This window comes from Amblyraja radiata, chromosome 4, assembly GCF_010909765.2.
Source record: "Amblyraja radiata isolate CabotCenter1 chromosome 4, sAmbRad1.1.pri, whole genome shotgun sequence".
Lineage (NCBI taxonomy): Eukaryota > Metazoa > Chordata > Chondrichthyes > Rajiformes > Rajidae > Amblyraja > Amblyraja radiata.
The window spans coordinates 84,134,176-84,160,337 of record NC_045959.1 but is presented as its reverse complement, the minus strand read 5'-3'; the positions used below and the strand labels follow the sequence as shown (position 1 = coordinate 84,160,337).

Below are 26,162 nucleotides of genomic sequence, written 5' to 3'. Positions count from 1 at the left end.
TTGTACACTTACATGGGTATGACCGCGCATAAAAAATCCCACCCCCCCTTCCTACCCAACCTCAGCCTCACGGACCTTAGAGTACCCCTAGTTCCTAAAACCCATTCCCATCACTAGTCTCGACCCAAAATGTCACCACCCATTCCTTCTCTCCAGAGATGCTGCTAGTCCTTTACAGTACCAATTAGTTTATTGTCACTTGTACCAAGGTAGAGTGAAAAGCTATGGTGGCGTGCCATCTAGCCAGCAGAAAGACAATACATAATCCCCCAGAGTTACTCCAGCATTTTGTGTCCATCCTCGGTGTAAAGCTGCATTTGCAGTTCCTTCCAACTACACCAACATCCGCACCCACACACGCCTCCTCTCCCGCCCCCCTCAGTGCGCACGCGCGGCCCGCTCCCCGCCTCAGCGCCCGCGCTGGCTCCCAGTGGCGGGCGCTGGAGGCGCGAGGCCCGGGCGGCGCGATGACGTCGGCGCGCAGGCAGGCCTGTCTCCCCGCCTGTGTGTGTCGGGCAGGCGAGCGGCCAGTTTCGGGCTGTCTGCCTCTGTCTCCCCCCCCGTCCGCCTGTCCCCTTCTCTTCCCCTCTACCTCCGGACGCCTATTCATGTTGGGGGTTTTCCCTGCTTCTTTTTCTTCTCCTCCTCCTCCTCTCCCTTCCGTAGTCTTCTCATGCGTCTCATGTTTTCGCTCCCGTCAGTAATATAATTTCACACCCTAGCTCCTCGGACGGTTCCCCAGCCGCCTCCAACCGATCATGTTTTCAACAGCGGAGCCCGGTGAGTGACTGAGCGCTTGCTTCCACGACGCTTTCTATCGCCTTTTGCTTGGGTGGTTTAAGGTAGAGGGACGGAGGGAGGTGGTGACGGCGGCGGTGATGATAGCAGTGGTTTCCCTTCGGTCTCCTGGCCGGTTTTGTACTAGGCCTCACAAAAGCCTCGGACTTGGGCAACGTGTAGATGGCCAAAAGAGAGGAGGGTGTGTGTAAACCCTATTATGGCCTCTACCCGGAGGTATGCCGAAGTTTTTTCCCCAGTTTTTATGTAGAATCTAGAAGGGGTTTAAATTCATGGCTTTATTTCCCGGGGATTTAAATTATTTTTTTGTTTTCCAAAGGAGTATTGTGGGGTGGAGAGGTTCTGTTGTTTTCCATCAAAGAGTGCGGCGTGGGTTACTCAAGTGTTGCTATGATGATGTCTCTGCGCGTAAACTCTGCTGTTTACTGAATATATACAATTGGAAGAGTTGATATGAAAGTGAACAATTTTTCGCTCCCCCTGGTTAATTTAAGTATGAATGAGGAGAGGTTATGGCTGTATTGTATTGTGTTCTCGTGTGAGGGAGAGGAAAACGAGGAAGCGATGGTATTGAATTCACATCACTAAACGCTAATTTGACATTTAGTGAAAGAACGTTTAGAAAAAGGAAATTCGGTAGCATATAAGGATCCAATTAAATTAACCGTGTTTTTCAACGATGCCAGAGAGATTTTTCAGAATTTTTTTTACTGACCCCATTCAGAGGCAGTTTATTTAGATTATTATATCTGTAGCCCTCTAATTTTTACTTCAATATTCCTTTAAAGTAGGCTACTTAACGTTTAGTGTCATACACTATATCCATTTCCCTTTATAAATGCACATATACTTTGCCTAAACCATTGTTTCCAGAATAGTGTATTGAAACTAAAAGTTGTGGAACATTATTTGCTAGAAACATGGGTAATAGGAACAGACGGCCATTCATCACTTTAGTACTGCTCCGCCATTCAACACAATTATCCCTGATCATCCACTTCAGTACTCTGCTCGTGTCACCTTCCCATAGCCTTGATCCCTTGACATGAAGACATTATCTGCCTTCTATGATAGAGAATTCCTCGGGTACAGTACTCTCGAAGTGCAAAAATTTCCCCTAATCCTGATTCAAAATTCCTCACCTTGTATCTTGAGGCTGTGACCGATTGTAAATAGATGAGTTGGTTGGCTGTAATTGGGCACTGTAAATTGACCGTACACAAAATTGACCGTACTGAAGAAGGGTTACGGCCCGAAACGTTGCCTATTTCCTTCGCTCCATAGATGCTGCTGCACCCGCTGAGTTTCTCCAGCATTTTTGTGTACCTTCGATTTTCCAGCATCTGCAGTTCCTTCTTAAACACTGTAAATTGACCTCTGTGTAGACGAGCGGGGACAACTGATGAGAACGTGGGGGAGAATTTGTAAAATATGAGATTAAAGTGGGTGGGTGCCTGATGGGTGGCCCCAAATTAGCTGGATGTTTCCATGCTGTTAACTATTGTTCTTTTATTATTCAATCACTGAAATAGGTTATTGGTTACAAGCTACTGCTTTTGAACATCTGATAATGTTTGTTAAATATTCTGTAATAGCTGCTCAACTAAATGCTCAACTAACTGAAATATGCTTCCAGTTAACCTAAACCCGCATGGCTTTCCCATCTTTTAAAATATGCTGCCAAAACGGCAAAAGTTGAAAATCTTTAGAAAGCAATATTTGCTGCATGTTTCCTTTTACATTCTTTGTCTCCATTTGCAAAACCAATGATTTGGGGTCTTTTTGATTGCATTCATCGGAATCTGATCGACACCACTTTATGAGTGAAGATTTGTATCTGGATCCTTAATCATTTTTATTCAATATTGCCTACCTCCATAAATGTACTACTTCCATTGAATTGTTAAAGCACTTACAATATTTGTCAGCTGCAATTCTCGATTTTGTTCAGCCAACATCATAAATATTCGGGCAGATGGGGCTTGTCAGCCTGGGAAGGCAGTCCATCTAGGAGAGGAAAAACTGATTTAAAACCTCCACTGCCTTGTGGCTATATCCAGTCATGGAAAAGGCTCCAGGAGTAAACCTCACGAAAATCCGGAGTCGGAGCCCCTAATGCAGTTCGTCGTTGTCTACAACCTCGCTCTGCCAGCTCCTGCGACAGCGCTGGCGTCAAACTGTAACGGCCCTGCTGTTTCTTTGGATCGATCAGCGACGTGGAGAGGGGGGGACATGCTGCATGGGCAACAGCCTGTCCTCACTATGACATCGCCCAAGCTTGCACCCGACCACACATCACCTGAACTAGGATGCATCACCCATGGTCAGTCATGACCGAGGGGGGCCAACAACTACGTATGAAAAGAAAGGGCTTGCATCTTTTTGTTTTAACTTTCGAGGGATGTTCCACTAGTCGAATGCCATTAATTGCTTTTGAAGAATAATGAAGATGTACATGGGCTGTGTCCTGTCCACCAATCGGTTCTCATCTCACTCCAGTGCAACAAAACTAAAATCTCACATTTGTACTCCAATCTCTTCATGGCTTTAACCTCCCCCCCCCCCCCCCCCCCCCCCCCCCCCCCCCCCCCCATCCCTTGCTAAAATTCCTTCCACAATAGCCTTTTCTGCATCTGCTACTTGGTCCTGTGTAATATCCACTTATTTCTATTTTGTTGCAATAAGAAAATTTGACAGGTATGACCTGCCTTGAACAAATTTATGCTTGCTCATCTTAATTTAAGTCTTTCTAAGTGAGTATTTATCAAGATCCAGTAATTTTAACTCCTGCCAATACAGGCTGAATGTTTACCTGTTTTATCCTATAACATTTTTGGACCGTATATTAGATTAGTATAACTTCAATCCTTCGGTAATTTACACCTCCATGGACAATTGAACAATTGTCAATCACTACTTTCTATGTTGCCTTTTCTCAGTATGCTAGGATTGTTGCTTTTTCCACTGATGAGTTCCAATTTTTCTAGGTAACATTTCCTTAAGAATGGTAAAGCTAATTGCTTGCATTTTTCATTTTCACAATTTTTTAAATAATAATCAAGGTAACGTATTCATATATTTTTGATAAGATTTGCTGTTTTTCCCAAATCAGCATTGCTCCTTAGTTATTATTTCATTGGTCACTCAGCTTTGATTTATCTGGAACTATGAGCAGAGTTGATATATCCAGTACCCAAAAAGTTTTCATTGCCTGCTGTAGTGGAATTTCATGTGCAAAATGTCTCACAGTGGAATGTGTATGGCATACTTTAGTTAGCAGTCAATGTATTGGATGTATTAACCCACATAAAATGGATTGCAGTTATTCATATAAATAAGACTGTGCTATTTGGCATTCACTTTTAAAAAGAGCCAGAGACCTTGAAGAAGGGTCTTGACCCTAAACGTCATCTATTCCTTTTCTCCAGAGATGCTGTCTAACCCACTGAGTTACTCCAGCTTTTTGTGTCAACCCCAATCATACACTCTTTTCCCATTTTCCTTTCATCGATCCATTTTAGCCTGAATGTTCATGTAGTTTCCGACTTGGTCATTAATTTCACAAATCACTTGCGCTGCATCACACCCTCGAGGTTTATTTTGCTCTCTATGGAAAGTGATACATGTCTGTACTTGATCGACAGTGTACAGAAACTAATAGCAATGAGGAAAGTAAATTAGATGTTGATACATTCTGTGGTCAATAATGAGCTGAAATTGTGGAATAATCCTGCCACGTTATAAATCATTGTTTAAATACAAAATAGTATGTACAGGGTAGACACAAAATGCTGGAGTAAATCAGCGGAACAGGCAGCATCTCTGGAGAGAAGGAATGGGTGATGTTTCTGGTTGAGACCCTTCTTCAGGCTGATTCAGTCGGATGAAACGGTTCTGTCTGAAGAAGGGTCTCAACCCGAACGTCACCCATTCCTTCTCTCCAGAGATGCGGCCTGTCCCGCTGAGTTACTCCAGAATTTAGTGTCTACCTACGATTTAAACCAGCATCTGCAGTTCCTTCCTACATAATGTGTACAGGTCTGGTTACTAGTACAAATAAAATCCAGAGGAGAACACATGCAACTTTTAGAATTTAGACTTGCAGGATGGAAACGGGCCCTTGTGCACTCAGAGTCCACACCGATCATTGCTCACCCATTCCCACTAGTTCTATGTCATTCCACTTTCTCACCCACTCACTGCACACTTGGAGACAATTTACAAAGGCTAACTAACCAACAAACCTGCATGTCTTTGGGATATGGGATGAAATGGGAGAACCCGGAGGAAACCTACGTGGTCACGCTGAAAATGTGCAAACTCCACCCAGCAGTCAAGGTTACGATTGTACCCGGGTGTCTGGCATTGAGTCAGCAACTCTACCAGCTGTGCCACCCTGTGACGTGTTAGAAGGCTCAATTAATGGGAGTGATTTACTTTTCGATTACTTAAATTGGCATGATCTAATGGAAAAATAAAGGTTGAGGAGTGCCATGACTGCAGTTTTCCTTGGTCTAAAAAGTTTTCGTAATATATGCCATGGCAAGAGCAATAGGAATCAAAGCATACTGCCTGCGCTGAAACGTGCTAAATTCAAAACTAGTCCAGAGAGAAACTATTTTGTTGTGGGAGTGGTAAAAGTGGGTCCTAAGGGAGTTGTTAATAAAGCCACCTAATACACAATAGGACTCTTGGAAGTACTGGAAAACAAGGATCCCTGTAATCAGCAGTGGAGATAAATTGATTCAGAAGGTATACAGGGTACTTAGAATAAGTGAGCAGGGAAGTTATGGTTAAACTATATAAAATATTTGGTAGATTACATGTGGAAGAGTGTATTTCTGCTTGAAAGCACCAGTAAAAAGGAAGGAATGTATTTTTGTAGCTGTGCAAAACATTGTTGGGCTGCACTTGGAGCATTATATACGGTTCTGGTTGTCATGCTACAGGAAGGTATTGATGTTGTTTATTATTGTCATGTGTATTGAGGAACAGTTAAACTTTGTTTTGTTCTATCCAGGCAGATCATACCATACATAAGTACAAGAAAAATAAACAGAATATGATGTTACAGCTACAGAGAGAGTGCAGATATTTGAAGTGCGAGTGCCATAAAGAGGGAGATTGGAAGATGGGGGATATAACTAGCATATGAGAGATTTGCTTAAAACGCTAACAGCGGGGAAGAAGCTGCTCATGAATCTGCTGGCATGTTCTTTCAAGCTTTTGCATTTTTTGCCTGACAGAAGAGGGGAGAAGAGGGAAAGGCCAGGGTTCAAGCAGTTCTTGATTGTGTTGGCTGTTTCCCCACGGCAGCATGAAGCTTACATGCAAACAACTGGGAGAGGCTGATTTGTGTGACTGGGCCGTGACCACTTCTGCAGTTTTCTCAAGTTCAAGTTCAAGTTCAAGTTCGCATTTATTGTCACTTAACAAATTAAGGTACAGTGAAATTTGAGTTTGACTCTGCAGTCCTGAGCAGAGTACTTGCCACACTGTCATGCCTGCTGATATGATGCTCTTTTTTGTTCATCTGTGGAAATTGGCATGAGTCATTGGGAATAATCCTACCATAGTTTTCATTGAGTTAAAATCCCTATAGCGCATCATCCATGCCAACCATGGTACCTATTTTTGCTAATCTCATATGCCCAAATTAGGCCCATGCTCTTTCCAAACCAAGTAGCTGTCGAAATGCTTTTTAAATGATTTAGAGGCGATTTACCAGGATGTTTCTGAGATGTAGCATTTCAGCTACAAGGAGAATGTGGAGAGGCTGGTTTTGTTTCCTTTTGAGCTGCGAATGCTGAAAGGGTGACTTGAGATATAAAATGGAGGGATTGTGAGAAACCTTCCCCCCAGCATATGTGTCAATGTGCAGGGGGTGTAGGCTTAACGTAAGGGGTAGGAGATTTAAAGGGGATTTGAAGAAGAGTTTATTCACCCAGAGTGTGACTGAAACCTGCCAATCACTGTGTGAGGAAGTGGAGGAGGCAGGTACTTTCACAATATTTTAAGTACTGAAATGAGTATAAGAAACAGCATGTTATAGAAGGCTCTCGGTTGAATGGTGGTAATTGGGTTAACCTGGAGGTACTTGATGACCAGTGGTGACATGGTGGTCATTTCTGCCTTCTGACTGTTTTGGGATGCAGCCAAGTATTTTTTGACATGGTACATGATTTAAAAATAGGTTAGTGCTTATGTAGCATTGTTCAGCTCCTTTCGATATGTTGTAATCTACTCTACAGCAAATTATGTACTTTGGAATTGCAATCACTATTGAAATGTGGAAATTGCAGGAGCCAGTTTGCTCAAAGCAAGTTCCCAAAGTATTACATTATTCTGGCTGGATGTCTATGACCAGTGGTGTTCTGCAGTGACCTGTGCTGGGATTTCTGTTTGTGTTCTTGGATGTACATGTAGATGTGTTGATTCGTAATTTTGCAGAAGACACCAAAATTGATGGAGATACGAACAGTGTGGAAGTCTGTCAAAGAGTACAGCATGATATAGATATTGGCAGGGAAATTGCAGGTGGATTTTGATCTGAGCAAGTGTGATGAGTTGCACTCTGAGAGGTTGAATACAAGGAGCAAGATCCTTAACAGCATTGATATAAAGAGGATTTTGAGGTCCACGTCTTATCTTCCTGAAAGTGGCACAACAAGAAGATAGAGTGGTAAAGGCAGCGTATGGTATATTTGCCTTCATTGATCGCGGCATACAGTTTAAGAGCCAGGAAGTCATGTTGCAGCTTTTTTAAATGTCAGGTAGTCTGCTTTTGGAGTGTTGTGTGCAGGTCTGCTCACCCCTTTACAGGAAGGACGAGCAGGTTTTGAAGCGATTTACAGGAATGCTGCCTGGATTAGAGGGTATGAGGTTGGACAAGCTTGGACTGCTTTCTCTGGCGTGTTGGAGGTTGAGGGGAGACCTGATAGCAGTGTATAAAATTATGAGAGATATACATAGGATAGACATTTTTTCCCAGGGTGGAAATGTCAAAGACGAGAAGGCATCACTTTAAGTTCAGAAGGGGAAAGTTTAAAGGAGACATGCAGGGCAAGTTTTCTTTTACACAGTGATAGATGCCTGGAATGTGCCAAAATGGTGCTGGAAGTAGATATGGCAGTGATTTTTGGATAGGTGCATTAGGCAGGGAATTGAGTGGTGTGTATCACATCCAGGCCGAGATTAGTTTAACTTGGCATCGTGTTTGGCATAGACATTGTGGGCTGAAAGAACTATTCCTGTACTAGACATTCTATGTACAATCATGTGAATAGTTTGATTTAGTACTTTAGATGGATAATATTGACCAAGATGCTGGTGTTAGCTTTCCTGCATTTCAAAGTAGTACAGTTAAATCTGCAGACCCAGACTGGAGGAAAATGGACAGATGAAGTCTCAGGTTTGGACTCGTCTTCAGACAGTCTGAAGAACTGTCATACCCAAAATATTGTCTGTCCACTCCTCTTCACAAATGCAGCCTGATCCACTCCTTCAGAACCAAAGATAGACACAAAATGCAGTTTTTTTTTAAAACTCAGTGGGCCAGGCAACATCTCCAGAGAGAAGGAATGGGTGACGTTTCAGGTCGAGTCCCTTCAGAGTCTGAAGATCTTCTCTCTGGAGATGCTGCCTAACCAGCTGAGTTAAAACCCAGCATTTTCTGTCTATCTTTTGTTTAAACCAGCATCTGCAGTTCCTTCGGGTGGCGGGTGGGGCCGCGCGCAGCAGCCTCTCCAGCATTTTGTCCGTCATTTTACCCTTTTTATTGTTTTGAGTGTCTAAAAGTATGTTTTTGGAGGTTTCTTTGTCTTTTTTATGTGGGGGGTAGGAGGGGGGAAGAGGGGAAACCGTTTCCCAGTCACTACCTGGTCGAGGATGCGTGTTTTCTCCTCACGGCCTACCTTCTGGATTGGCGCGGCCTTTCCTGCCGGAGACCGGCCAGAGCGTTAGCAGCGGGCGCAGCACTGAATTCCATCGTGGAGCGGGCGATGTCTTGCCGGGGATCGCTGTGTTGGAGCTCCGGAGTGTTGGGCCTGCTGACTTTAACACCGTGGAGCTGTGGTATGCGGAGCTTCCAGCCGCGGGCGGCGCTGACTTTAACATAGCGGAGTCCTGGGATCCTTTGTCGAGGGTCGCCAGTGTTGAATCTCTGCCCAGCTCGGCCTGTGGACTTCGGGAGCCGCGGTCTCCGGTAGGAAGTGGCCGATTTGGAAACTCCATGCGCTGAGTGTGTTCTTCCGTTCCGACATCGGAGTTCCGATCATCCCGGCGAGAGGGCCTGAACATCGGGCCGCCGTAGCGGCGACTGCGGAGGGCTCAAAGTCCCCGACCACGGGTGAACAATGAGGAATATGACTGAACTTTATTGCCTTCCTTCACAGTGGGAAACGTTGATTCCTTTGTGTGGGGATGTTTATGTTAAACTCTGTCGTGTATTGTGTTCTTTTTTATTCGTATGGCTGTATGGTAACTCAAATCTCACTGTACCAATTGGTGCATGTGATAATAAATGTAACTTGAACTTCATATACATCCTTCAGCACTTTGCGCTATGAAATCTGCAGTTGCACAATGGAGCAGTTATGGCTTTTGTTTAATGTCTCAAGAAAGATTGTTATACCCATCAATTCTGTGCATGCTCCTGTCTGTGGAATAAAGCTTGAAGCTACAACATTGGGTGAGATTACAAACAGCTGAAACATAGTTGACAGCAGCAACTACTTAATTCTTAAGGAATGGATGATTGTTGATCTATGGTTTCCTGATACCGCACCTTTGGGTTTTTCTCATCTGCTGCCGAAAATGAATGATTGTGATAATTGACAGTTATTGAGCAATTTATTGTTTCATGTGTGGCTGGGGATGATGGAAGATGAACTGGATGGGTCTTGAATTTTTTAGATCTACTGATTCCTATTACACACTTATGTATCAGCGACTGCTTGTTCTAAACTGGAAAATGTGGTTCTCTTGGGCCTAAAATGATGCATTAGTTTTAAATGCAAAATCTTTGCAGTTTTTATACAGTTGGATTCCTGACTACAGAATGGGATCTATTTAGCTGCTTCTTATGTGCCCAGCATTGTATAGAATGATCCAAATATTTTATTAAGATTTTGTGCTTCTGTAGCCTCTGCTTTTTATCCACAACTATTTGAAATTACACCTCAAATGTTTAATCTTTTAATTTTGAGATCTGCTTCTAAAGTAATAAACAATTTGTTGGTGGAATTCAGCTGGTTGAGCAGCATCTGTGGATAGAAACGGTCGACATTACGTGTTGAAACCCTGCATCAAGATAAGGGTTTTGACTCGGGACATCAACCATTCCATTCCATCCATAAATGCTGCTTGACCTACTCAGTTTCTCCAGCAGATCGTTTGTTTCTTGATTCCAGCATCTGCAATCTCTCATGTCTTCTTCTAAAGTCCAGAGAACATGTTTTTCCAGGCTGCCTCTTAATACTCTTAATTGTGTCTTTATGCATGTTGAATTCCATCTGCTGATTTAAAAACAAATATTTTGCTTAATCAGTATTATTCATTTTTAGTGTTCTTTCTAATGTATTTTCATCATCTGTGTTATTTGCAGTTCCTCAGTGGAGCTGTATCCAATCATTAATACAAATTGAGAATGAAAGTTGTCTCATAATTGAACTCTCCTTTACCCAATATATTAGAGACTTCACCACATACTCCAACATAATGCTGAAGGGGTATAAATGTACGAACATACTCATGACTATGGTTGACAAAGCTTCTACTTAATCTAATTCTTGACTAATTTCTAATTTTGTTTTATATTCTCTTAATTCTGCACATCTTGATCTTGTCTTATTTAGTACAATGTCAAATGTACCGTATTTCCCGGCAATGAAGACGCACCTGCGTCAAAGACGCACCCCCAATTTAAGTTACTACATTTTGACAAAAGGATGGTGGGACATGATCAAGTGTTTAGTTTAGTCCAGAGGTCGGCAACATCGCTGAGGTGGCGGCTGTTTCCGCTGTCCGGTCCCGGCGGCCGCTCGCAGCTTTTCGAGCTACTTCCCTCCCCGGGCCAGACTCCCCACACGCTGTGAAAGGAACTCACCCCTCCAGGCCGTGCTGACCGGGGCCAGACTCCCCACGTGCTGTGAAAGGAACTCTTTCTCCCCCCTCCCCCAGTGGCGCTGCCCTTTTACAGCCGCTTCCCACTTTAAAGCCGCTTTCCATCAACTGCCAGCAAAGAGGGATAGACTTGGCTATCCCTCAGTACAGCAACATCGTTCTTGATGTTGCTGTACTGAGGGATAGCCAAGCCTATCTTTCTTGGCTAACAACCTAACCTTCGGCCTCCAAGAAGCAGGTACATTTTCGTGCCTTATTTTTGGGTAAAAAATAGCGTCTTCATTGCTGGGAAATACGATATTTTAAGTTTACGTTCCGTTACTTTTTTGAGACATATCCTACCTCCTCGAGCAGATTATAACCACAGGCCGATACTGAGTTATGAATGCCTGATTTATGGGCACCCCTGCATATAAGGAAGCTCCCGTAAAATTATTAAGTTCAACAGTCTGTTGTACATACATACAGCAAACAGCTGGACTAATTTTCTCCCTATGTCCACTTTTAGTAATCAGTCTGGTGTTCTTTTGATGCCATTAACTACAATACTGTGGAGGTGTAGTTACAATACTGATTTAACTTAAGGACAAAATCGACCTTTAGACATCTGAAACAATGGAACCCATTTGTTACCTGGAGTCGGCCCATAGATAAAAAAAATTATTGTTATTTTTGTGATTAATAACATAAATATTTCTCACCCCGCACACTAATTGGCTTGTACTTATTCTGGTTAATGTGGCTTCTCTTGAAAGAGTACTAGATTTGGGGCGAAATTACACCACCATATCTGGCGGTGAAATTCAGTAGTTCACCGAAATGTAATTTTTAGCATCCTGTTAAGTTTGTTGTATCGGTATCATCGCCCTCCGGATTGTTGGGTGTGCTCCATTGACCTGGGTTTATACTTAATTTTAGCTTAAATAATTTATACTTTATTTATGATACAACTTCCTTTCATTGTAACATCATTCGCCTTGTTTTAAACCAGTTAAAAACTTACCCGGTTAGAACTTTTTGTAGAAGACAACTATATAATTCTATCATTGGGTTTCTTCACCATTGTTTTACCATTCCTAGCCCCTCCCCTAATTCTGGCTCCATCTGCTCAGCATCCCACATTTATCTGATACTACCTGTTGCCTATCAGCCTCTGCCTTTACCACCTTCCTCCTTTTCCCCCATCTGGCTCCACCTGAAAACATTTTTTTTCATGTTTCTACCAATCGGGCTCTGTCCCAACTTCACCTCCCCCTTCCCTCCCTTTTTCCTCTTCTGCCTGGTTCCATCTGCCCATCGTTCTCCTCCTGCCCCTTCAGCGGGTTCCACCTATCGCCAACCAACTTCTGCCTCCACCCTATTTCTATTTTAAGATACTGACTATCTTTCCTCAACACTCAGTCCTGACAGACAGTCTTGACATGAAACATTAACCATCCCTTTACTGCCACAGATGCTGCGTGACCTGCTGATTTCTTCCTGAAGTTTACTTTTTGTTTTTGATACTCTGGCATATTTTCATCATCTATAAATTAATAATCCTCTTGATTCTCTCTTTAATTATTTTGTTGTTGTTTTGCAATATTTTTTCATAACTTTATAGGTATTGTTTGTGCCCTAATTTATTCATAAACTTTTGTAATATTTCTGTAATAATTGAGTTAATTGTGAGCTCTTATGGCAGCTAGGAAAGAAAATAATTCCAGCCCAGAAAAGGACCAAAGGGATAGTTTGTAAGCTTTATAATTATTGTTGTGTTACTCATGATGCTGTTTTTGACAAGAGCAATATCCATTTTTGACATGACTACTGCTGTAATTGGAGGAAATCCTAAACACAGGAAATATTGTTGACACTTTGCAGGTCAAGAATTGCATGTGGGAAAAACAATGGAGTCAGCTTCTCAGATCAAAGATGGAAGATGAAGTTACTCAAGCATCCTTTAGATATCATTGGAGCAATGTAAACGTGCAAAGATGGGGTCAGAATGAGTGGGGACTGGATTAACAAAACAGATGACTAGTAGTTCATTAGCATGTCAACTGTACTGAGGGGCCGGGGGAGATGAAAAGAGAGCTGAAATGAAAAATAGAGGATACAGAGTTGAGGCCATTTAAAACTGAGATGAGGAAAATATTTTTCACGCAGAGTTGTGGAATTCTCTGCCTCAGAAGGCAGTAGAGGCCAATTCACTGGATACATTCAATAGAGAGTTAAATAGAGCTCTTCGAGCTAGCAGAATCAAGGGATTTGGGGAGAAGGCAGGAACGGGGTACTGATTGTGGATGATCAGCCATGATCACATTGAATGGCGGTGCTGGCTCGAAGGGCCGAATGACCTACTCCTGCACTTATTGTCTGTATCTATGAGACCATGGTAGGGCAAAGTCTTGATTGAAGAAAAAGGAAGATATCTGAAAGGGAAAAGTAGACACAATGTTGGAGTAATTCAGCAAGACAGGTAGCATCTCTGGAGAGAAGAAATGGGTGATGTTTCGGGTCAAGTCCCTTATTCGGCATCAGTACAGACAGATACAAGGAAGACTAAGAAACTAGGAGAATTGAATAGTTGACCAGAGTTTTTTCCAAATAAGTATAGATTTTGCTTGCTAACATATTCTCTGAGATAGAGATAAATGTTAACAATAGACAATAGGTGCAGGAGTAGGCAATTCGGCCGTTCGAGCCCTAGCTCTCTCTTGAAAGTATCCAGAGAACCTGCCTCCACCACCCTCTGAGGTAGAGAATTCCACAGACTCACAACTCTCTGTGAGAAAAAGGCACCATTGGTGCCTCGAATAATAGTCGCGTCTTCACCAGGAAGCGGCTGAAGGACGGTATCCCCCGCACCGTACCCTCTTCCCCCACATCAAAACACAAAAAAAAAAAAAACACAAAAAAACACACTTTTACATAACTAAATAAACAAAAAAACAAAAAGATACCGGGCTGTAGGTGGAGGCTGCTGGCACCAGCGCCACCGGAAATACAATATGCGACATAAAGCTTTTCACTGTACCTTGGTACACGTGACAGTAACTGAACTGAAACACACAGAAGGTGATGCATAAATGCAACAAGCTGTCAGAGGGAGTAGTGGTGGGAAATAAAATTCTGATATTTGAAATACATTTGGACATAGGGAGGTGGAAAATGTTAGAAGGGATAGGGCCAGACTCAGGTGAGTACTAGCTCGGTTAGGCAACTTGGTCAGCATGGACAATTAGAGTGTAACTAGAAGACACTTGAATAATGGAACAGAATATTTTAAAAATAAGTCTCTTTAATAAACAAGGCAAATAGAAAACTAATGGCAGTAAAATACCATTATTGATCAAAAGAGACTAGGGTGCAAGATTTAGATTGGGACTAAATTGTTTGGTAACAATTGTTGCATATAGAAGATGGCTATTTTTTGTACGCAAGGACAAAAGGAGGCTGAAGCTTGTAGAAAGTGTTCTTAACTGTTTACAGTAAAACTTTGATAATCCACTCTACATCTATTTGTAATCCCTATGGTTTGATAACTGGCTCACCAGATGTTTCCGATGCTCCCTTGAAACTGACTGGGTCCCAGATCTCTGACTCCCTTTGACAGGGTTCACTGGAAAACCTATAATAATATTGTTTGTTGTGTTATAAAGTGATTGAAGTATGTTTGGGTATTGATAGGATTAGTCCATAAGATCTCTCAGTTTAGCCTCAGCAGAGATCCGAGTGCTGGTTTTGTTGAAGTTTTACTGCAATGATGTTTGGTGCTATTCTTCTGATTGTAATTGGCCATTTGTGTGCATACATCAATGATAATTATTTAGAGTCCAATATTTGTGAGATTTCTTCCAATTTGATTCACCCAATCTATATGTAGATTGAAGTCACCCATTATAATTGTTTTACCTTTGTTGCATGCATTTCTAATTTCCTGTTTGATGCCATCCCCAACTCCACTACTACTATTAGGTGGCCTGTACACAACTCCCACTAGCGTTTTCTGCCCCTTAGTGTTTCGCAGCTCTACCCATATCGATTCCACATCCTCCAAGCTAATGTCCTTCCTTTCTATTGTGTTAATCTCCTCTCTAACCCCATCTCCTTTTCCATTCTGTCTATCCCTCCTGAATATTGAATATCTCTGGATGTTCAGCTCCCAGCCTTGGTCACCCTGGAGCCATGTCTCTGTGATCCCAACTATATCATATTCATTAATAACTATCTGCACATTCAACTCATCCACCTTATTACAAATGCTCCTTGCATTGAGACACAAAGCCTTCAGGCTTGTTTTTACAACACTCTTACCCCTTATACAATTATGTTGAAAAGTGGCTCTTTTTGATTTTTGCCCTGGATTTGTCTGCCTGACACTTTTACTTTTCATCTTGCTACCTATTGCTTCTACCCTCATTTTACACCCTCTGTCTCTCTGCTCACACATTTAAGAAACCCACCACCTCTTATTCTCTGTTTATTATATTTTTCTTCTTTCTCCACTACATGTTGGGCCTGAGTGCTTCCCTTCTCTGCCTCCTGCCTCACACACTGTCTATTAGCTGTCTCTATTTGAGTCCCTCCCCCCAACCGTTCTAGTTTAAAGTCTCCCCAGTAGTCTTTGCAAATCTCCTCGCCAGGATATTGGTCCCCCTCGGGTTCAAGTGCAACCCGTCCTTTTTGTACAGGTCACAGCTTCCCCAAAAGAAAAAATGATCCAAAAACTCGAATCCCTGCCCTCTGCACCAGTCCTTCTGCCACGCATTTATCCTCCACCTCGCTCCATTCCTACTCTCACTGTCGCGTTGCACAGGCAGTAATCCTGAGATTGTTACCTTTGCGGTCCTTCTCCTTAACTCTCCTCCTAACTCCCTAAATTCTCCTTTCAGGACCTCTTCTCTTTTTCTACCTATGTCATTGGTGCCTATATGTACCACGACCTCAGGCTCCTCTCCCTCCCATTTCAGGATATCTTGAACACGTTCAGACATATTCCAGACCCTGGCACCAGGGAGGCAAACTACCATCCGGGTCTCCTGACTGCATCCACAGAATGGCCTATCTGACCCACTAACTATAGAGTCCCCTATTACTATTGCCCTCCTCTTCTTTTCCCTACCCTTCTGAGCAACAGGGCCGGTCTCTGTACCGGAGGCCCGGCCACTGTCGCTACCCCCAGGTAGGCTGTCCCCCCCCCCCCCCCCCCCCCCCAACAGTACTCAAACTGGAGTACTTATTGCCAAGGTGTACAGCCACTGGGATACTCTCTAGTCCCTGCCTCTGCCCCTTGCCCCTCATAACCATGACCCACTTGTCTGCCTCCCGTGGTCTTGGAGTGACCACCTCTCTATAACTCCTCTCTAAGACCTCACTCTCCCTGACCAGACAGAGGTCATCGAGCTGCTGCTCCAGGTTCCTAATACGATCCCTTAGCCCCATCTCGATGCACCTGGCACAGATGTGGACGTCTGGAAGGCTATGAGACTCCATAACTTCCCACATCTGACATCCAGAACAATAAACTGCCCTGACACTCATACTCGACTCTTGACTTGGACTTAAGCAAAAAAGGGTTCTTGGGGGGAAAATGAGCTACCTTAAATTTAGCTGCGTCTGGTTGGGTAACTATGGTAGGGTGAAGACTATTCCATGTTTTAATTGTGCGGGGGAATTCCATGGAGCAGCCAGCTCTGGATAGAAGAAATTGGGTGACGTTTTGGGTAGAGGCCCTTCTTTACACTCCCTTTGGTTTTAGTGTTTTTAGTATAATTTAAAGACACAGCATGGAAACGGCCCTTCGGCCCACCGAGTCCATGCCGACCACTGATCACCCGTACACTAGTTCTATCCCACACATTAGTGACGTATGTCAGGAGTCAAGAGTGTTTTATTCTCTCACACACACACACACACACACACACACACACACACACACACACACACACACACACACACACACACACACACACACACACACACACACACACACATTATATCCGCACGCACACAATTTCTTTCCTGGGATTAATAATGTTCTATCGTATAGTATCGTGTGTGTAGGAAGGATCTGCAGATGCTGGTTTAAACTGAAGATAGACACAAAAAGCTGGAGTAACTCAACAGGTCTGACAGAATCTCTGGACAAAAGGAAAATATTACGTTTTGGGTTGGGTCTGAAAAAGGATCCTGCACACCTTGGAATGTAGAAGGAAACGAGCACCCGAAGAAAACCCATGCGATCAAAGGGAAAAGGAGCAAACTCCATACAGACAGCACCCTTATTCAGGATCAATTCCGGGCCTCTGGCACTATAAGGCAGCAACTTTATGGCCAATGTACTGCCCCATAGTCTTGAACTGAATTAAAACATACATTAGCTGTAAAGGGGGACATAACGTCACTTAGAGATTTAAGACTGAAAATAGATAGTTTTTTTTTAGTAACCAAAGTTATCAACGTATAATTTTTTTTGTGTTGGAAAACAAAATATAGTGGAACAGCTGGTAGACTTGCTGCCTCACACACCAGAGATCTGTGTTCGATCCTGTCCTTGGGCACTGTCTGTGTTGAATTTGCACATTCTCCCTGCAAACGTGTGGGTTTCCTCCCACATCCCAAAGACGCATTAGAAACATAGAAAATAGGTGCAGTAGGCCATTCGGCCCATCGAGCCTGCACCGCCATTCAATATGATCATGGCTGATCATCCAACTCAGTATCCTGTACCTGCCTTCTCTCCGTACCCCCTGATCCCTTTAGCCACAAGGGCCACATCTAACTCCCTCGTAAATATAGCCAATGAACTGGCCTCAACTACCTTCTGTGGCAGAGAATTCCACAGATTCACCACTCTCTGTGTGAAAAATGTTTTTCACATCTCGGTCCTAAAAGACTTCCCCCTTATCCTTAAACTGTGACCCCCTTGTTCTGGACTTCCCCAACATCGGGAACAATCTTCCTGCATCTAGCCTGTCCAACCCCTTAAGAATTTTGTAAGTTTCTATAAGATCCCCCTCAATCTTCTAAATTCTAGCGAGTACAAGCCGAGTCTATCCAGTCTTTCTTCATATGAAAGTCCTGCCATCTCAGGAATCAGTCTGGTGAACCTTCTCAGTACTCCCTCTATGGCAAGAATGTCTTTCCTCAGATTAGGAGACCAAAACTGTACGCAATACTCCAGGTGTGGTCTCACCAAGACCCTGTACAACTGCAGTAGAACCTCCCTGCTCTTGTACTCAAATCATTTTGCTGTGAATGCTAACATACCATTCGCTTTCTTCACTGCCTGCTGCACCTGCATGCCTACTTTCAATGACTGGTGTACAATGACACCCTGGTCTCGTTGCATCTCCCCTTTTCCTCATCGGCCACCATTCAGATAACAGTCTACTTTCCTGTTTTTGCCACCAAAGTGGATAACCTCACATTTATCCACATTATACTGCATCTGCCATACTTTTGCCCACTTACCCAACCTATCCAAGTCACCTTGCAGCCTCCTAGCATCCTCCTCACAGCTAACACTGCCCCCCAGCTTCATGTCATCCGCAAACTTGGAGATGTTGCATTCAATTCCCTCATCCAGATCATTAAGATATATTGTAAATAGCTGGGGTCCCAGCACTGAGCCTTGCGGTACCCCACTAGTCACTGGGAGTTACGGAGGGAGCGGTCTCTGCGGCAAGCCGACGGGAGGAGATGGGAAGATGTGGCCAGTGGTGGGATCCCGTTGGTAGGCAAAAACACTGGAGAAAATCAGCGGGTGAGGCAGCATCTATGGAGCGAAGGAATAGACGACGTTGTGGGTCGAGACCCCCCATCAGACTGATGTCGTGGGGGGGGGGGGGGGGGGCGGAAAGAAAGGAAGAGACGGAGACAGTAGGCTGTGGGAAAGCTGGGAATGGGAGGGGAAGGAGGGAGAAAGCAAGGACTACCTGAAATTGGAGAAGCCAATGTTCATACTGCTGGGGTGTAAACTATCAAAGGAAAATATGAGGTGCTGTTCCTCCAATTTGCGGTGGGCCTCACTCTGGCCATGGAGAAGGCCCAGGACAGAAAGGTCGGATTCAGAATGGGAGGGGGAGTTGAAGTGTTGAGCCACCTGGAGATCAGGTTGGTTATTGCGAACTGAGTCGAGGTGTTGTGTGAAGCGATCACCAAGCCTGCGCTCGGTCTCACCGAGGTTGATCATACGCTGAATAATCCAACCACATTTTTGTTTGGAAGTGGAAAGAAATAATAGAAATTGCATTCATTGCAACGTGTGAAAAGAGTTGAGATACTGTATTATAATTTTGCTGCATTTCATTGTGGTATTTATCATGTCTTGATTGGTAAATATGTTTAGTTTGTGTCTTTATTTGACGCAGAAATATGTGAATGCTTCATTGAGCAATACTCCGACTGGTAACTACGCACTCGTCCGAGCACATTATCGCACGCGTCATGTAAGCCGTCTTAAAAGACCACCTAAACTGTCATTTGGCAACCTTAAAAAGCTGCCTAGGTTGCCCGGCTGACAACAGAGAAAAAAAGTGAGAGCCCTGAATAGTCTTCAACCTACCATAGTTACCCAACCAGATACACTAAATTTAAGGTAGCTCTTTTTTCCCAAGAACCCTTTTTTGCTGAAGTCCACCCTCCACCACCTCCAGTTTAAATTCTATTTGGAATATTTTTGCAGGAGCAGGAAACGAAGAAGCAAGAGTTACTCCAGGGAGTTACTCCAGCTCCAGGGAGTGATTCTGCGTTGGGTTTCAGCGGTCGCGGCGAGGCGGCGACCGGACAGCAATGGCGGCCAGATCTCCCACAATGCAAAGGGAGGGAGAAAGTGCCCGGCGCCGACCAGTTGCCATGGCAGTGCGCAGGTGCAGGGCGGTCGATGATGTGCTGGCCATGGTTGTGCGCATGTGCAGGGGAGGATGTGCAGGCCGTGGCAGTGCGCATGTGCAGGGGAGGATGTGCAGGCCGTGGCAGTGCGCAAAATAACACAGCATTTAGGTTGCCCGGCGGGACTTTAGGTGGTCATTGGCAACCGGGCAACCGTTAATTTCGAGCCCTGAAATGGCATGTAGACCTTCATAGTGAGACGATTTGAGTTTAGGTGCAAGGATGTCCTACTGCAATTGTACAGGGCCCTGGTGAGATCACACCTGGTGAATTGTGTGCAGTTTTGTTCTAATTTGAGGAAGGACATTTTTACTATTGAGGGAATGCAGCATAGGTTCTACTGAATGGATTGACTTGGCTTATATTCACTGCAATTTAGAAGGATGAGAGGATATCTTATAGAAACATAAAGATTGGGCAGGCTAGATGCAGGAAAATGTTCCTGATGTTTGAGGAGTTCAGAACTAGTAGTCACAGTTTAAGAATAAGCTGTAGGCCATTTAGGACTGAGATGAGAAAAACCTTTTTCACCCAGAGAGTTGTAAATCTGTGGAATTCGAGGAGGCCACTTCACGGGATGTTTTCAAGAGAGAGTTAGACATAGCTCTTGGGGCTAACGGAATCAAGGGATATGGGAAGAAAGCAGTTACTGATTTTGGATGATCAGCCATGTTCATATTGAAAGGTGGTGCTGACCTGAATGGCCGAATTCTACTTTTGCACCTATTTTCTATGTTTCTAAGTTCAGCACCCACAGGTTTTTTTAGCACTGAACAACTTATACAGAAAGAGGGATATAATGTTGAGGCTCTATGAGGCGCGCGTAAGGCCGCATTTGGAATACTGTGAGCAATTTTGGGCACCATATCTGAGAGTCCAGAGGAGGTTTACAAGAATGATCCCAGGAATGAGTAGGTTAACCTATGATGAGCGTTTGTTGGCACTGGGCTTGTACTCGTTGGAATTTAGAAGAATGAGTGGAAACCTCATTGAAATATACAGAATAGTGAAAGGCTTGGACATGGTGCCTTCCTCACCTTGGTGCCACTGTGTTATGTTGTGTTGTGGACTTTCAGTGTTTGTGCTTTTTTTTAAATTCTATTTTATTTTTAATATGTTTTATTATTTATTATTACTTATTTATTTTTATTTTTATGATATTGCCTGTAAGGGAAATTCATTTCGTTGTCTCTAACTGTGATGTTTGGGAGTGTCTAGGACTGGAGGTAAAGTTGGGAGAGTTTAGGACTGGAGGTCTTAGCTTCAGAATTAAAGGACGTTCTTGTAGGAAGGAGATGTACAGAAATGTCTTTAGGCAGAGGGTGGTGAATCTGTGGAATTATTTGCCACAGAAAGCTATGGAGGCCAATTCAGTGGATATTATTACAGCAGAGATAGATTCGTGATCGGTACAGGTGTCAGATGTTATGGGGGAAAGGCAGGAAAATGGGGTTAAGAGGGGAAGGTAGATCAACAATGATTGAATGGTGGCGTAGACCTGATGGGCTGAAATGCCTAATTCTACTCCTATCATTTATGACCTTATGAGTTGAAAGTATTTTCACACCTTGTGCTATTTAATTTGAATTGCCACACGTATGATTGCTAATATATTTTAGAATGGGTGATACAAATGTAAATATCAGGTGGTATATTTGCTTTTCCTTGACAGAAAAAATGTTTTGCAATCACTTCACTTAACCTTTTTTTGTGAACCAATTTGAAAACATGATATTCATCTCAATTGTCATAAATTTTTGTTTGTCTATTTTAAGAGAATGGGCCTTCGTTTAATATTTTTTAAGTCTCTTTCCTGTCACCTTTTAAAGATAATTACGTGTAGTTGAAATTTCTAAATATCTGTAAAATGCTTGAATATTATAAAGATAGTTTAAAACATATTTGGGGTCAACTAATTAGCTTTGATCTTGACTGAAATGTAAGTATGTAATATTTAGCCCTTTATAGCTGCTATCCTGATAATTGCAAAGCTGTGAAATAAGTATTGGACTTTGGCATCTAGCCTAATTATCTTTTAACGTCAACATCTTTGGAGAAAATTGTTCTTATAAAAGTTAATGGATTTGCTAATGACAAGTGTTTGACGGCTCTGCACCACTGCTCGCTGGAGCTTTGAAGAATGAGGGGTACTTCCTTGAAACTTATTGAAGAGTGAAAGGCCTGGATAGGATGTAGGACTGGAGGGCACAGCTTTGGAACAAAAGGACATGCCTTTAGGATGGAGATGAGAAGGAATTATTTTAGTCAGAGGGTGGTGAATCTGTGAAATTCATTGCCACAGACAGCTGTGGAGGCTGTCAGTGCGTATTTTTAAAGCAGAGGTTGACAGATTATTCATTAGAAAGGATGTCAAAGGTTATGGGGATAAGGCAGGAGAATGGGGTTAAGAGGGAAAGATGGATCAGCCACGATTGAATGGCGGAGTAGACTCGATGGGCCGCATTGCCTAATTCTGCCCCTAAGCCTTATGAACTCTGAACATTTATTTCCACACATGCGGAAAAATGTTGTTGAAAGTTCTTTGCATGTTTGTAAGCTGTTTAACAGATTGCGTTTTAGAGTGGTTATTTTTCCAGCTACATAGCCACTTTAGTTTTGTGATGAACCATTACATTTGGCGTTATATTACTGTGGACGGCTCAAATAATCATTATGAAATTCATGGTTTACATTAAAAATAAGACATTTCTAAATCATAAAGCATTCCCAGGATAAAAAGACAATTCTTGCAATTTATTCCATATAATAATTCCAATCATTTGTGCTGAAAGAAATTCTGTTCACAACTGAATACCACAGTGCTGTACATTTGATTGGGCCTGCTTGACATTATTGCACTGTAAATATCACTTTTCTGGTAATGTAGGAGAAAAGTACCATCTGAAGCAATAATTCCCATGTATAAACAGTGGCAAACAAATTCAACTTGCCATTTTTTTCTGCTTGCAGGAAAGGTTGTCCACTTTTTTTGTAATCCAGGCAACAGTTTGCCATTTCACCTTGCATGAACTTCTTGCACCTACCTTTCCATCTTGTCCCTCCACCACCACCATCTTCAAATCACAGCTTTGGATTCACATATGGACATTATGGATCAGAGCTTTTCAATTACTTTGAGTGGAGATGATTGAGTTTGCAGTTTATTTTCTATTGCACCCTGGTGTTTTGAAACTTTCTCCACCAGGCATGAGGTGGATCCCAGAAATAAATCTACAGTAGATATTGTTCTGTAATGTTAGTGATACTTTGTACTATTCATTAACCTTAATCATGGGAATGTGCTGAACATAAATTAACCACTTGAACAGTGGTGGAAATGAAGATTTGGTGTGAATTCAATTGGATACGTGTTCAAATTTATTGCCATATGCACTAGTACAATAGGGTACAGGTACAATGAAAAATATTGCTTGCAGCATCACAGGCACAGACTTGGACAAAAGGAAATTATACACAAATCACATACAATTCAAAAAGAATGAAGACTACAAAAAAAAGACATTAGTGCAAAAACATAATTAGAGAACAAACCCTATCCACAGTAGTGCAGGAGGTGCATTGAAAGAAAATTGAAAGGCTTCCCACCATGCCCTAAGAAATATGGTGAATGGGCTTCCTTTTGATGAATTGGGGAATGCAAGCACAGTACAAAACTTAAAATGAAGAAATGTAACATTAACAGTCTGGTAATTCTATGAGAAACAGTAAAAGTATTATACCATGAGGCATGATTTGGAGTTTCTTTGATTGGACATACAAATTTATCGTTGTGTATAAGACAAGGCACTGGCAGGAGGAGCATGCCTTTTAAATTAGATAAGGGTAATTGACGAATGCTGTTGAAGTAGATAATCCTTATTTATGTTGGGCAGTGTCGTAACTTGATGCATATTTTTGACAACTTTTTTGCTGGTCGCAGACTCTTTTCTATATTTTACACTTTTTAATAGTTGGTAAATGTTACTTTTGTAAAGGACATTTAAATTTTACTGAGCGAAAACAGCTTTTTTTAAAGCACGTTCTAGGTTTTGAATTGCAATTTAAACGAGGAGCAACCTCCAACTGGTTAGAAGGACTATGGGCAGAAAATGAAGTTCAATGATATTTGGCGAAAGGATTAGAGGAGAGATGAGAACATCTCGTGGCAAGTTATAATTTGGAATGGTCATAAAAGGATGATAGCAGCAAATTCACTTTCAAAAGGGAATTGGATGTATAACTTTAATTTAGTTTAGTCGGAAACAGGCCCTTGGACCCACCGAGACCGCGCCGAGCAGCGATCCTCACATATTAACACTATCCACACACACACTGGGAACAATTTACACATACACCAAGCCAATTAACCTCTTTGGAGTGTGGGAGGAAACCGAAGATCTCGTAGAAAACCCACATGGTCACGGGGAGAACGCACAAACTCCGTACAGCAGCACCCGTAGTCGAGATCGAACCCGAGTCAATAACAATAGGTGCAGGAGTAGGCCATTTGGCCCTTCGAGCCTGCACCGCCATTCACTGGGATCATGGCTGATAATCCACAATCAGTACCCCGTTCCTGCCTACTCCCCATATCCCTTGACTCCGCTATCTCTCAGAGCTCTATCTAACTCTCTCTTGAAAGCATCTACAGAATTGGCCTCCACCGCCTTCTGAGGCAGAGAATTCCACAGATTCACAACTGGATGAAAAAGTTTTTCCTCATCTCCGTTCTAAATGGCTTATCCCTTATTCTTAAACTATGCCCCCCCCCCCCCCCCGGTTCTGGACTCCCCCATCATTGGGAACATGTTTCCTGCCTCTAGTATGTCCAATCCCTAAATGATCTTATATGTTTCAATAAGACTCCCTCTCATCCTTCTAATTTCTAGTGTATACAAGCCCAGTCTCAACATATGACAGGGGTGGAAGATTGCAACCTTCACGTGGTCCACCCTGTTTCGACGAATGCAAGCAACCCGGCGTGCACAATCAAATAAGATCAAATAGAACAAGTTGTCCTACAACTTTAGGCTAGGCACGTCATACGCACGAAGAAGAAGAAGAACATATGACAGTCCCGCCATCCCGGGAATTACGCTGCACTCCCTCAATAGCAAGAATATCCTTCCTCAAATTTGGAGTCCAAAACTGCACACAATACTCCAGGTGTGGTTTCACTAGGGCCCTGTACAACTGCAGAAGGACTCTTTACTCCTATACTCAACTCCTCTCCAACGCTGTAAGTGCTGTGAGGCAGCAACTCAACCGTTGTGCCACCGTGCTGCCCATACCTTTAAGGGATGCATGAGTTCAGGAGAGATACTTTGGTAAAATAAAACAGAAATTGAATAATTTAAATAAATCTGACTAAGACCAGGCACATTGGCTTGCAAGACTTCAATTTATGCCCTAAGAATTGTTTTTGAAATTGCTCTTTATTACAGCCATTATATAACACTTGATTATAATTGAATCGTGCAGCATGGAAATGAACCTATCAGACAAACATGTACATAATGCCATTTTTGCTCACCTACAGTAATTCCATTTCCCTGCATTAGTGCCGTGTCTATTAAGTGTTTGCTTAAAGGTCTTGTAAATGTACTAATATCAAATTCCGCTACCTTCTTTGGCAGCATGTTCAAGATCAACTACTGTGTTTTTTAAAATAATCTTACCCCTCATATCTTCTTTTAAACTCCTTCCTCCCATCTTAAACCATGTCCTTGTGTTTTGGATAGCCCTGCATGCCAATGAGAATTGACATTCGAATCTCAGCTGCTTCTACTCCAGGGAAGCAAACCTGGAGTATCCAGTTTTCCCCCATAACTAAATTCCTCCAATGTAGGCAGCTTCCTGGTGAATCTCCTCTACACTCTCCAGCACAATCTCATCCTTCCTCAAATGTGGCAACTCCAAGAGTGCTCTAACTCTTAAGTTTCAGGGAACAATGGACTTGGACCCCAAGTTCTTTAACACTTTTTGAATCCCTGCCATTGTATGTCCTATCTCTATCTGTCTACCAAAAATGCAATATCTCACCAGTTTAGATTAAATTCCATCTGCCAATGCTTCACCCAATTTTTCATTTAATCTACAGCATAATGTAGCCTTGGAGAACCTTCCTCACTATGTATAATTCCTATTTTTGAATCATCCGTAAATTTCCTAATCATTCGTTCTACGTTGATATTCAAGTTGTTAGCGTGCATCACCAACAGCGATGGTCTCAGTATGGATTCCTACAGTATATCACCTGTCAAAGGCATCCCATCAGAAAAACATGCTTCCAGCGCTACCCTGCTTCCTATCACCAAGCCAGTTTTGAATCCAGTTAGCTTGGTTGTCTTGTGTGCCTTAAGCTT

The 26,162-nt window shown here is 42.8% G+C and overlaps 1 protein-coding gene across 1 annotated transcript in view; it reads left to right on the top strand.

Annotated features, from left to right (window-relative positions):
* Positions 1–486: 486 nt before the first annotated feature.
* Positions 487–26,162, top strand: part of ago2 (argonaute RISC catalytic component 2) — an 82,353-nt gene continuing 56,677 nt past the window's right edge. Inside the window, exon 1 of the mRNA XM_033019880.1 lies at positions 487–780. Coding sequence (XP_032875771.1) covers positions 759–780 — 22 coding nt within the window. The 5' untranslated portion in view covers positions 487–758. The remainder of the gene's footprint in view (positions 781–26,162) is intronic.